Genomic DNA, 13,012 nt, shown 5'->3' on the forward strand with positions numbered 1-13,012 from the left:
ACCAAAAAAAGGAAAAATTACGTACAAGAATTAAAGTATATCTCCTACCAATAGCTCTGGAGACGGACAAACTCCCATTCACTCTCCAGGCCCCAAACCAGACCACACAGCCTCCAAGGGCCTCGATGCGCTTCTTCTCATCCTAAACCACAAGGCAAAATAAGAGTTGATCAGGTCTCTGTCATCAGACTCCAGGCACTTTCATAAATGTATTGGTGTTTTCACATCCACAGCAGTCCTGAGCCCATGTTGCAAAGGTTAGCACTTCAGTTTATACAGAGGTAGTATCCTGCTCTACCAGGTCAGAACAAAAGGTTTTGACAAGTCTACATCTTATCCAAAGCAATTGGAGTATCTGAAACAGATGCTTGCACAGCTGTTCCAAAGGCGAGAGACAAGGCAGTTGATCAATATTACGGAAGCTCTTATATATGCAGACAGCAATCATACATATTTGTTGGAAGTCAGAAAATAAATAGCTGGAAAGCTATCCATCTGCATCCTCACCTCTCTGTCCGGTTTATGAGGCTTCATTAGTTCCACAGGTTGGCCCCGTCTCACAAGCATAACCTGGGAGTCACCAAGCCAAGCTACATGCAGCATATTTCCTCGGATGAATGTTACCACACCAGTGGTGCCACACCGCAGGCTCTGAAAAAAATACCATCTACTGGTTTTAAATGGTCAAATTAAGGTGAACTGGCAGTGAAATGCCTTGGAATAGCTTTCACTGCTTTGCTCAAGCAGAACATGCTGACATGCTAATAAGCAGGTGTTTCTAATGATGGAGAAAAGGGGCTGCATTTGTCTTACATTTACTTCTGTTCCATTCTCTCCCCCAAAGCCAGCGTGGCTGAATGCAAGTAACTGAAGGCACAATTTTGTCCTATATCTGGTGACAGTCTAATGTTTAAATCCTGTGCTTTGCCACTGATGGGCTGTGTGACACTCTCTGGCACCTATTTTCCCATCTGTAAAATGAATTTGTTTAAGTTAACTACCTCAGAGAGAGAGTCACTTATAAAGCATCTTGAGATCCACCTTCTGTGATGTAGTATTAAATACTGAACACTCAGTTGCATTTCTGGGTTCTGAATATCCCTTTATTCTTCCAGTGATAGTCTGTTTATATGTGTATGAGCTACGCATCTCAAAGAACAGCGGTTACTGTACAAGCAAGTAACCTCTTTGTCTTCATCATGGTATGAAATAATTAAAAGAAAAAAAAGAAAACGCAGGTAATGTAAGAACACACCAATGGCCCCACCACTCCCCCTTCATAAATGTATTTTAGTGGATGTGAAAGGTTCTGGAGAATGAGTGCTTTGTTTATTCAGTGGACAGCTACACCATAAACAGCAGCTGACCCCTGCCCTGGAGTAATAGTTAAACCTCTCTCCGACCCATTCACTCATTGGCCTCAGTAGTGACAATTGCCAACAAGGCAGCAGAAAGACACAGGCTGGATAGGATTGTGTGGTGGTGGAGCTAGGCCAAGCAAGGCAGAGGAGTTAAGACACTGTCTTAAAGACAAAGGACAGAGGCAGAGTAGAAAGGAACAGTGGAGTGGACTGGAAAGAAAAAGGGAAGACATTATTCAGTACACACACAGCTTCCTATATTCCCCTACACTTTTGCCACAGAAAGAGAGACCCTATCTGGGCATATTTTGAATAAATTCCTTCCCTGAGTGAAAAAGGAAAATGTGTCAAGTGTAAGCGGCGCAAGGAGGAGATGCAGGGCCTAGTTGCAAAAATGAAACATCATAATGAAAACTGCTTATTGGGAGAAAATGATATGGATGAAGATGTTGAATTTAGTTTAATAAAATAAGTGCTATTGTGTTTGTGTGTGATTTAGTTCTTACCATTCCTAATGTACTGCTGTTGCATCTGCAGCTTGACAGAAGTAATTATTAACTTGATTTTTATTAATTTAGGAAATAGTAATCTAAAAAATTACACAGGTATACCCCCCTAGATGTAATTGAGTTGTTAATTAACATGTTTTAGTGATCAGATTTGTTTAACAAATGTGAAGAAGTATCAATGGGAAACTTGATTTAAATCAATGATTTTCTCTTGGCGATTTAAAGAGACTAAGACCTTCCCCCAACTCAACACAGTCAAAGTATCTGGCAACTGCCAGCCTACATTGGATTTGAACCAGTGCCCTATAAGTGAAAGAATCTGTAACCCAAGGCTCAGCAGAGTGAGGTGAGCTAGTGCCATTTCAGTAAAAGCATCCTCTCTGGAGCCAGATCTGAAGTATGGGGAATAGGTAGGAAGGGAAAGTATTTTCAAGAGAAGGAGAAGGTTGTCATTGACTGTATAGATTTAGGCCAGTACCTACTGGCCATGTTTGTGAAGATTTTCAGGTTCATTAATTATCAGTTGGCAAATACAATGCACCATGGAGTCTAAAGCATGTAAGAGGCTTTGTGAAATTTAACATGGAATTGAGGATTTTGACCTCACTTACCTCAAGTTTAAAAATTCAAAAGTGGCCTGTGCAGTCCAAAAGCCTACCCCTGCAGTCTGTACATACATGTGACTCCCACAGTTAGCGGATATTGTTTGTGTGCAGCAGGCCCTACGTACATGCTTAAGTGCTAAAAAAACAAATATATTGCACTGCTGCTTGTCCCTGGTTAAAAAGCTCGTGTGCAGCGCTACCAGTACTTATGCTTAATTCCTCACTATGACTTATTCTACCAAAACGGCTGTTTAATGCAAAAATCTAGTGCTTCCATGTTGTTCAGAGCCAGTAGGCTTTACAGTCAGTGACTCCGTGAATTTACACAGTGCCATCTGTATGCTGGCTGCAGTTCTAGATGCAAGAGAACCAACAGGTTACCAGTAAGTAAGGTTCACTCCAGTGTACATTTGTATAATTGTTTGTTGTTCCCTTTCACATGATGCTTAGTCAGTAACATCCATGAGTAAAGCAACATGAAGAGAGAGGTTCCAATTTGCCTCCTGGGAGATAGTGTTGGGTGCATGATAATGTGCATCTATTGCACACTCAAGGGCCTTTTGCTCCCTACTTTAACTCCAATTTCAAGAGAGGCAGGACACCTGCATATTACTTATTTTCAAATCCATCACTGGCATTCCCTAATCCACCAGCAAATGCTCAATGAAATGATTCATGGCAGTCTGTGGCCATCTGATGATTTATCACCCTGAAGACACAGGCTCAAGGGTTTTCTTCTTTCCAGGTTCGTTACAGAAGTGTCATGCATGAGCTCCAGTGAGGCTGTCAAGCACTGGCTGCAGAAAAAACTGCCTACCAGGAAGGAAGCAAGGGATATGATTGTACAGGAATGAAAGGGATAGGTGATTGTCAAGTCGCATGTGGCACGGGGCTCTGGTTGTTGAGAGAGAAGCTGAACTCATGTGTAGGATGCTTGCTCTCCATCTCTCCCCAGCATGAAATTCACTTAAACAGAAATTATATTAAACAGAAATTATAAAAAAAAAATCTTCAAATCAAAAACTTTCCCTCTTGCTCCAAGATAATTATACTAACTCACCTCTCTGGCTGCTTTCTGAACAAAGCGCTCATCTGTCACCCGGAATGCTCTACACAGTGCCTCTGCTGGGTCATGCTGAAACATCTCCTGGTGTACCATATTCACATGGAGATGGATGGAGGCATAGATGGCCGCATCCACCCCTCCATGACCATCAAATACTGCAAAATAAGCTTGCTCCTCTTGATCCTGCCAACAGACAGCCTTGAATCAAAAACTGATGAAGACAAGCAGTCCAACTGGTTAACTGGACTAAGTCATTAAAACCATTTAACTTGAGATTTCTGGTGTCACCCCTGTGCTCTCACATTAGTGTATAATGCAATTAGAAAGGCAGAATTGCCACTTGAGAACAGCTATATAGATTCTTCATTTTTCATAATGTGGGACTATGCATACACAGTCAGATTATATAGCTGACTAATGGCACTTACTTAGCATAGGTAGGCATTATGCATGCATCACCTGCATAGCTCTAATGCAACTCACATTTGTTTGGTTATACCTTCAACTTTTCCTGAATAAAAACTGCCATCCACGCCAAAGTGGTTTTGTGATCTGAACAGCCACCCAGTAGGATAAGACAACCATGTGCATTTTGCTTGTGGTACAAATCCAGATTTGAATTCTGGTTTTTAGTGATAAAGTGCTAGGGCATTAAATCATGAAACACATAGCCCTAAAATTTTTATTCAATCCACATCGATTCAGGTGTCTGTAATTAATACATTAATATGTACAGTCTCATCAGGTAATTAAGTGTGATCACATTCTCAAATCAAGATAAACAGAATCCCTCATCTTCAACTCAGGCTTCTTGGTCTCCCCCAAACTGCTCACAGAGAAAACAATGCTCCAAGAGCAAGAGACATCAGCTTCCGCATGCAGTTCATACACCCAACACACCAACCCACTGTCAGTGCCCACTCAACCTTGACAGCCATCTAAATGACTAGAATATTTATACATTGTAATTAAGTGATGGGCTCCAACATAAATTTGAGTGAAGAAAGGTGACAGTTGACAGGCACAGGAAACAAACCTGCCTCTGTTTGCATTAATATAATATATCTTAAAGGCAAGAACTAAGCTAGGAAGCAAGAAAATGGTTATTAAACAGACAAAGCATAATATAAATCAATCATCCATCATATTGATCCAGGTTGTGTAATTCGTGCTACTTTCTTTAATTTGCCATGTCACAATGTCTGAGATTTTACATCTGAAGAAGAGATTGCATGAGGGTTTCATTGGTAAATAACGTGAAGAGATGGATGAAAGTAAAACCGGGCCAGGATCTACCAAAATGTTGGTGCTGCTGTCTTTTTTGTGTGAACCTAGTCTCCCAGTAGGACTGTTTTTTTACCTCCTCTCCTTCTGCTTTTGACTTCTTGATGTTTCTCTCAAGAAACATGGTAGTGCAGTGTGTGTTTTGTGGGACCCATAAATATTTACAGCACACTCTAACTTAGTTGGGCTCCAAGAGATGCAAGCCTTGTCTATCTCAGGTCCATCTTATATATACTTCTTTAGTTTTCACAGTAAAATGCTTACTAATTTTTCAAAACCCATATTCAGTAGGTTAACTGACCCATACCAGCAGCTCCTTTTACCTCAAGGTTGAAGAGCATGTTGAAGTCAGGAATGCAAACGTGCTTGTCTTCCATCTTCCTGCGCATGTTTTTGATGGCATGGATGGATGTCTCATAGTAGCGGAGGGGTTTCCTTTGAAGTGGAAAGTCTTTCACCCAGCTGCTGCAGATCTCGTGGAGTTTGCTGAAGACCGAGCGGGCTAGCTTTACTGTCTCAATCTCTGAGGAGGTAAAAAAACATAAAAGGCTTTCTAAGAATGCTATTATGAGAATTTTTCATTCATGTACATTATAAAGATGAAACAAAATCATGTTAGCCAGGCAACTGAGATACACATCCAACTCGGAAAACCTGGATTCTAACTGAAGAGAAAAGAGGAACGTGCCACCCGCAATATAATTAGCATTCTCCGTCTAACAGCTGATTGATTGTATCCTTTGCCTTTACTGCATTCATCAGCAAGAAGCAATGAATGAGAAGATTATATGCTTCCTTTGGTAAGACCTATTTGAATTCCAGACAAGAGGATGCAACCATGGATCCTTACAATATCTGGATTTAAATACTTCATAGTGCAAATGAGTTGCAACTCTAAAAAGCAACTCAAGGGGCATGATTCACCACATTCTTGATCCAGTTTTTTATCAGTGGAGTTACACCCATATAGAACTGGAGTAATGCAGTGGTGAATAAAGTGTAGGGTTTGTAATATTGCTTTAAAGCACGTTAATGGGCTTTCATGCAAATGGTGTATTAACTTAGACACGTTCACAGTTTAATTTTATTTTGTTTTCAGGTCCCAGAATAGGGTGAGCCCAAAAGAAATCTGTGTGAGCAAGTGAGAAGTCCAGAGCAGCCTTCAATTAAGGGGAGGGTTAGCTGTCATTCCCTAAAATAATCGCTCTTTATATGTACAGACTCAGGCACTAGCTAACCATTCTACAGTTATGAAAGTCTAGTTAGCTTCTTTTAGTGGAAGCAAAAGCAGGAAGTAAGCATGGGAGAACTGAACACATCTAAAGCACTTTTCATATTATAATTTCACCAATCTGAATCTCCAGAGTCCAATTTCAGCAGAAGTCTTTGTGGCTAGTGATTCCAATCAGCCCTGTAGAAGTACCAGATCCAGAGATAAAAGCAAGAGGTGGGAACCATTCTACATTTTGATTTAACAGAAACAGAGTAAGTATCAATAAGCAGCACCTACTAATGATGGCCTCGTTAATAGTCACTGGTAGAGTTAGGAAAGATATGGCATCTAGTGGTTAGCAAGCAAGATTCCTGGGATTTATTTCCATGTTCGGCTAAATAAGCCATAGCAAGGCTGAGAAAGGAATATCCCCTTTATTACTAATGGAAGGAGACTGAACTTCTTATTCATCAGTTCCTGGAAGCAGGTGGTGCCAGTACTGATACCATCAGGCCATTAGAGTAATAGCACAGTGATATATCCAGCTGGTTGTTTGAAACAGATACTTGGAATATGCAGGTTTCATCACTGATGTCAGCAATCACACTGCTGGACAACATGTGAAACAATAGTACAAATAGTCCCTGAGCTGTCCAAATCATATTTTCAGTCAGGGAACTTCATCCACAGAGTTCATCATCCACTGTTTCTGATGGGCATGTTTAAGAAAGAAAACCTGTTAATTTTAATGTCACCTATTCATTACAATTCAGAAAATCCTTCTGAAGAACGAATGGAGAGATAGTTAGCTGTGCTGAGATATTAAATACCTTCCCCCTGTGAGGAGTGTGCACAGTGTCAGCATCATCAATAATTGTTGCTTGAGATTAAAAAAGGAGAAAGGCCCACAGCGGCCAATCCACCCACGCACAGCTGTAAATTACTCAATTGTTAATGTCATGGTGCTGAACTGGAGCTGAGTCAGCTGTCATCATGCCTGAATCATGTGGAATTTCATCTCCCTCCTGCTGCTGTCTCAATGCTGCTCCAAGAATCTTCAGTATTGGAAGTACAGCTTAATTGTGCCACTGCTAGTGGGAGACCTAGATCACACGTTTTTGTCCCTAATGTTGGTTGATTGGTTATCTTTGCAAAGGAGACTGGGGGGATTGGAAAGGCAAGTTTTTGTCAATTTCTAAACTCTCCAATCTCTCACTCACTATACATATCAGACCGGGCACATTGCAGCAAGTGGAACAGTGCACCATAGGTAGCTATCCCACAGTGCAACTAGCTGCAGAGGCTTTTGGGAAGCTTGTTGTCCTCCCATGATTCAACATGCTCTCTCCCCCTCTCTTCTTGTTCCAAACAAACCAAATGCTTTTTCGCGCCATATTTCTATGCTGCATGCATGCTATTGCCAGAAAGACATGCAGCCCGCTCAGCTCTGCACGATCATTGTGAGCATCACAAATATTTCACAGCTTATCCTGCAGTATTTTCAAAGGCGAGAGAGGAGCTGCAGCATGGAAAATAGCGATGTTACTGAGGTCGCCCTGCTACAAGCCATAGAGTGGAACAATTCCTGTTTGTTGCAGACTGTCACACATCATCTTCAGTCCATGGAGCACCGGTTCTGGTCTCGGGAAACAAGCAGAGATTGGTGTGACCACATCGTTATGAAGGTGTGGGATGATGAGCAGTGGCTGCAGAACTTTCGTATGCGAAAGGCCACTTTCTCTGAACTTTGCATGGAGCTGTCCCCAGTCCTGAAGTGCATGAATACTTGCTTGAGACCAGCTCTGACAGTGGAGAAGTGAGTGGCCATTGCTCTGTGGAAGCTAGCAATTCCAGATTGCTACCAGTCAGTTGGGAATCAATTCAGAGTCAGTAAATCCACCGTTGGAGCTGCTGTGATGCAAGTGTGCAGGGCCATCAATAAGCTTCTGCTAAGAAGGGACATAGTGGATGGGTTTTCTGCAATGGGGTTCCCAAACTGTGGGGGGGTAATAGATGGCACGCATATCTCTATCCTCGCACCTGATCACCTTGCCACAGAGTACATAAACTGGAAGGTATACTTCTCAATGGTGTTGCAGGCCCTTGTGGATCACAGGGGACATTTCACCAACATCAATGTAGGGTGATGTGGAAAGGTGCATGACGTGCACATCTTTAGGAGCTCAGGTCTGTTCAGGCGGGCACTTTCTTCCTTGACCAAAAAATAAACATGGGAGATCCTGCCTACCCCTTGCTCCTTTGGCTAATGAAGCTCTACAGTGGGCACCTGGACAGCGAGAAGGAGCGTTTCAATAGCAGGCTCAGCAAGTGCAGGATGGTGGTGGACTCTGTATTTGGCCGTTTAAAAGCCAGATGGAGATGTCTGCTTATTAGGTTTGACATTAGTGAAAGAAACATCCCATCAGTTATATCTGCGTGTTGTGTGCTCCATAATTTGTGTGAAACGAAGGGGGAAAAGTTCCTGCAGGGTTGGGCTGTGGAGGCTGATAGGCTGGCTGCAAATTTTGAGCAGCCAGTTTCCAGCGCTACACTCAGAGCCAACCACGGAGCGCTTCGGCTTCGGGAAGCACTGAAAAAACTGTGTAGACCAGGCCAATATCTTTTATTGTACCTAAGTCTGTTCATGAGAGAGATGAACCTGAAGAAGAGCTCTGTGTAAGCTCAAAAGCTTGTCTCTTTCACCAACAGAGGTTGGGTCCAATAAAAGATATTACCTCACCCATCTAGTCTCGCTAATTGGAAAAATGGTGCTCTGGGTCTTTGATACCGGTTTTGTGAAATTTACTGTCTATTTTCCTTGCCCTTATTCTACTCTCAGTCTTCTCTTGTGAGGATCTTTATCAGCCATGTCTGCCCCAAGGATGAGTTCTACCTCCATTAAAAGGGTTTTCAAAAGTTACGGATTCCTGGGTTTTCCACTCAAAAAAGAAATCGATCTTGAAATCATCTTTGAAGCCTCTTTGTTTTAAAAAAATACTGACAAACTAAACAGACTGAAGATTATTAAATCACTCAGGACCAGTTCCACCTAGAACTCATAATCCCTTTCGGTTTACAGTCTCATGGTCTCACAAGCTTGAAGAGTCGCTCTGAATATGCTAACTCCTCACTCTTACTTTCATATATCATTGGATTCAATGATTTTTTTTCTTTTAAGATAAGGATCCTCCCTGCCTGAAACTTCTGATCAAAAGGTTGCCTTCCACATGCATACTCTGACTCTTTTTACAAAGTTTGAATATAAGAGGACTCCACAGATTCCATCATGCATCTTCACCCTGAAGAACCCAATGTGTCTCTTAAGGAGAAACTTAGGTTAGGAGACAAATTTGGGCAAATATTAAATCATTCTACTTTTTGTGTTATACAAATTAATCAGCTTGCTGGACCCCTAAAAAAACCTTTCCAATATAGACTGATACAGAGGTGGACATCAGAAGCACCAGATTACAAGACGTGTTTTTCAGTCCTGCACCAATCCAAGCAGCTTTCAAGTCAGCAGTATGATATAAACTGAGGTCAAAACTTTAGGTTACAACAGGAATCCATTCTCAAACAACTCTGTCATAGATCTTCCAGAGCTTCCTCTGTTTCTTTCAAATTGTAATGGCATCCCCACATGACATTAGTCAGGAAGATGGCACCAGGCACAGGAAAGCAGTCAATCACTGAATTATCCTAAGTAACTATCCCAGGTTTCCTAAGTGATTCTCACTGAGAATATTAGTCAAAAACTAATATCTGACCCTTTGCAATGAAAACTCCTTCAGTTCTCTGTGAAATGCTTCAACTAATTTTTTCTTCAATACAGCAACCCTTCATTCCTTGACTTAGTCATGTGTTTGCAAAACCATGATTTCTAGGAATTGCTTCATGTTACATTACCCGTAAATCAATTCATCACTTTGCTGTGGTCCAGGAAACCAGCTTTTATTTCTCTTTCTTTGCACTTCTTATTCTTTAATTTGCATCATTTAAAGCGTATTAAAACCTCACTTACATGCATATGACCACATCATTTCAATATGGTCCTGGACAGAGTCCCATGTTTCATTTGGCTAACTACTACACCAAGGTACATGTAGCAATGTATGATTGCTTCTTTGTATTATAGGTTTAAACACACTTTAAAAGACACCTACAGATGTTTTCATTTAAAACATCAGCTTCTTTAGATATTCTGTGTGGAGGCTTAGTTTGAAAAATGTCAAAATTTCCTTGGAGACTGTCAAATATTTATGTGAGTCTAAGAGATTTCAATTTGGAAATAATGAGGGCTGCTCAGCCAGAACAATGACAAATCTATTCCATTCACCTGCTTAGGGCGAGACGCAGCAACACCTACAAACAGCAAGCTCAGAGCAAATTGCACTTTTTCCTCTGAAGGCCAGAGTTCTAAAGCTTTTATTTTCCCACAGCGCTATTCATATCTTTTTATCAAAAGAGAGGGATGGATGAGAGGGTTGCTGACTATGTTTTCCAAACTGAAGGACTCCTGTCAACTCAATCTGTGGAATGTTATCCATCTTAATTAGCAACCCAGAAGTCTCTAAGGAATAAAGTCAGCAGAATCCTGAATGAGTTAGAACGTGTGGCCTTGAGCAGATTGATGGGAAAGTCTTGCTATACAATGAAGTACAAACAGAAAGAAGGAAAATTCCTTGTGTTTGACAATCATTGAAACCCAAGAAACTGCAAAGCTTTTGTAAAAATAATTACCAGTTAAAATAATTCAGAATGAAATTAATTTCTTCCCTTCTCCCCCAAGAACTGGCTTAAGGTAGATGGAGTTCACCCTGCCATTATGTGCGCAGGTAAGGAATTCAGGGCCACGGAATCCAACCCTGGGCTACTTGGAGCTCCTATGAAGACCCTTTCTGAAGCATACAGGAGGGTACAGACACCCCTCACTCCCTCCTCCGACACTACAGAACTTTAGTGACACTAATTTCCCTAAACTGAAAACAGGATGGATGGGGCTGGCCTGAGCCATCTGGTGTTGCTGCTCATCTCTCGCACCCCCAGTGAACGTTCCTCCGTGGCTCCAATTGAGCCAAGTAGCAGAGATGGGGGCACGGTGGAAGAGGAATGAGTATGGGCTGGGATCTGGACAGCAAAGCTGGGTGCAAATCTGAGTACTTTTGAGCTCGGAGCCAGGTGAAGCTATTGGACTATGAGTCAGCAGTGTGATGATCCTTTGGAGGCTGGAATAGCAGAGGCAGGAAGGAGGCTCCAGCTAGCAGGAGGCACAAAGGAGAATCGAGAGAGCAGCCCTGGGAAGGTGGGGGAAGGCCAGGATGTAGGGAAGCCATTTCAGAATGGGGGAGGGCAATTCCTGGCTGGTGAGGGGAGGGAAGAGAGGAACAAGTGACAGGCACAGTATCTCTGCCAGCCAGTGGTATGAAACTCAGGGGGGGGGGCAGGTGCCCCCACCGCTGTCCCTAAATGGCACCCATGCCGAGATGTGGCAGAAGCAGACAACTGGAGAGGAAAAGAAACTGGTTGGGGGCAGAAAGGGGATCTAGAAAAGGTTCAGAGGACTGGCCCCAAAGGATGGTGGGTGGGGAGGACATGAGGCTGGGGTGGGGACTCTGGGAGTTGCTGGGGAGACTGTGCCATGCTTGATGCCCTGGCATAAGCAGATGCTCCAGGAACTGGTCGGACACTTACCAGCCGGGTTGCCCAGTAGAGCTCGGAGCCCAGGAGTTGAGGCTCCATGGCCTGGCTGAGGAAGACTTTGAATTCGAGTGGGTCTGACTGTGCTGCCCTCTGATTGGGCTGCAGAGTGAGCACAATACACCCCATCATCCCTGATTAGAGGGAAAGGGCATAGCGGAGACACATCGGCCAGGCTCCTGTCCCTCCCCGCAGCCCCTCAAACATTGCCACTCACCCCCCTGAACGTTCCTCCATGCCCCGGAGGGGGGTGCACCTCACTTTTTTTGGCGAGAGTGGGCATTTGAAACATATCTGAAAAACAGCCAAATTCCTGAGTTCAGCTTTTTCCCCCTCTAGCAGCACTCAGAGAGGAGCTGTTTCTGATGGCAGTAGATTTTTTTTAGATAGGTTGTTTTTATAATTGTAAAGTCTGAAATTAGATCCTGATACTCATTTGTGATCTTAAAGAGTTTGTTTTAAAGCTTTGCAATTCACTTTTTAATACCTTTTGCTCACATTTTGCCTTTAGAACTGTGATTATGGTAACATGAAAACAGAAAAAGGGAACATTCTGACACTAAATATATAGCCTTTCCCTTCACTTCGGCTACATGTGTCTGTTTGTGTAGCATTGGTTTACTTTGTCCCTTTCCATCACTTCACCTCTGGTGGTGTGAGAGTCTTCTCTTCTACAGCTCCTTGGGTCAGAGACAGCTTTCCTCTGTCTCAGGGTCTCCATCTCTTAAAAACTCATCTGAAAATATATCTTTTCTCCTTTTATGCCCCTAAATTTGTTCTCCCTCTGCTATAGGAACAATGAGTAGGAGTAGAGAGAGGTTATATTACCTCTGCATTTGGCACTGGAGTAACTGGTACTGGAATACTGTATCCAGTTGTGGTGTCCACACTTCAAGAAGGATGTTGAAAAACTGGAGAGGATTCAGAGAAAAGCCACGAGACTGATTAAAGGATTCGAAAACATGCTTTATAGCGAGGGACTCAAGCAGCTCAATTTATTTCCTTATCAAAGAGAAAGTTAAAGGGGTAGCTTGATCACATAAGTACTGTACCTACCTGGGGAACAGCAATTTTGTAACAGGTCTCTTCAATCTAGCAGACAAAGGTATAAGAAGATCCAATGGCAAAGCAAGAAGAATTCAGACTGGAAATAAGGTTCAAACTTTTAACAGTGAAGGGTAATTAACCATTTGAACAACTTAGCAAGGGATTGTGGTGGAGTCTCTATTACTAGAAATTTTTACATCAAGACTTGTTCTCCAAAAGATATGTTCTAG

The 13,012-nt window shown here is 42.4% G+C and overlaps 1 protein-coding gene across 4 annotated transcripts in view; it reads right to left on the reverse strand.

The window, feature by feature from the left end:
• The window catches only part of PPM1E (protein phosphatase, Mg2+/Mn2+ dependent 1E), a 97,910-nt gene that overhangs the window by 7,938 nt on the left and 76,960 nt on the right, over positions 1 to 13,012 (reverse strand). For 3 of the 4 annotated variants that reach the window (XM_067565778.1, XM_067565777.1, XM_067565779.1), the window contains exons 3-6: positions 5,149 to 5,348; positions 3,536 to 3,724; positions 508 to 651; positions 49 to 142 (exon numbers count right to left, since the gene is read on the reverse strand). In XM_067565778.1, coding sequence (XP_067421879.1) covers positions 49 to 142; positions 508 to 651; positions 3,536 to 3,724; positions 5,149 to 5,348 — 627 coding nt within the window. Of the gene's footprint in view, positions 1 to 48; positions 143 to 507; positions 652 to 3,535; positions 3,725 to 5,148; positions 5,349 to 12,563; positions 12,583 to 13,012 lie in introns of those variants that run through there. The other variant, XM_067565780.1, reaches the window with a different exon arrangement.

The sequence above is a fragment of the Emydura macquarii genome, unplaced genomic scaffold (assembly GCF_026122565.2).
Source record: "Emydura macquarii macquarii isolate MOO-44397 ecotype Brisbane River unplaced genomic scaffold, CSIRO-AGI_Emac_v2 contig_2699, whole genome shotgun sequence".
Classification (NCBI taxonomy): Eukaryota; Metazoa; Chordata; order Testudines; family Chelidae; genus Emydura; species Emydura macquarii.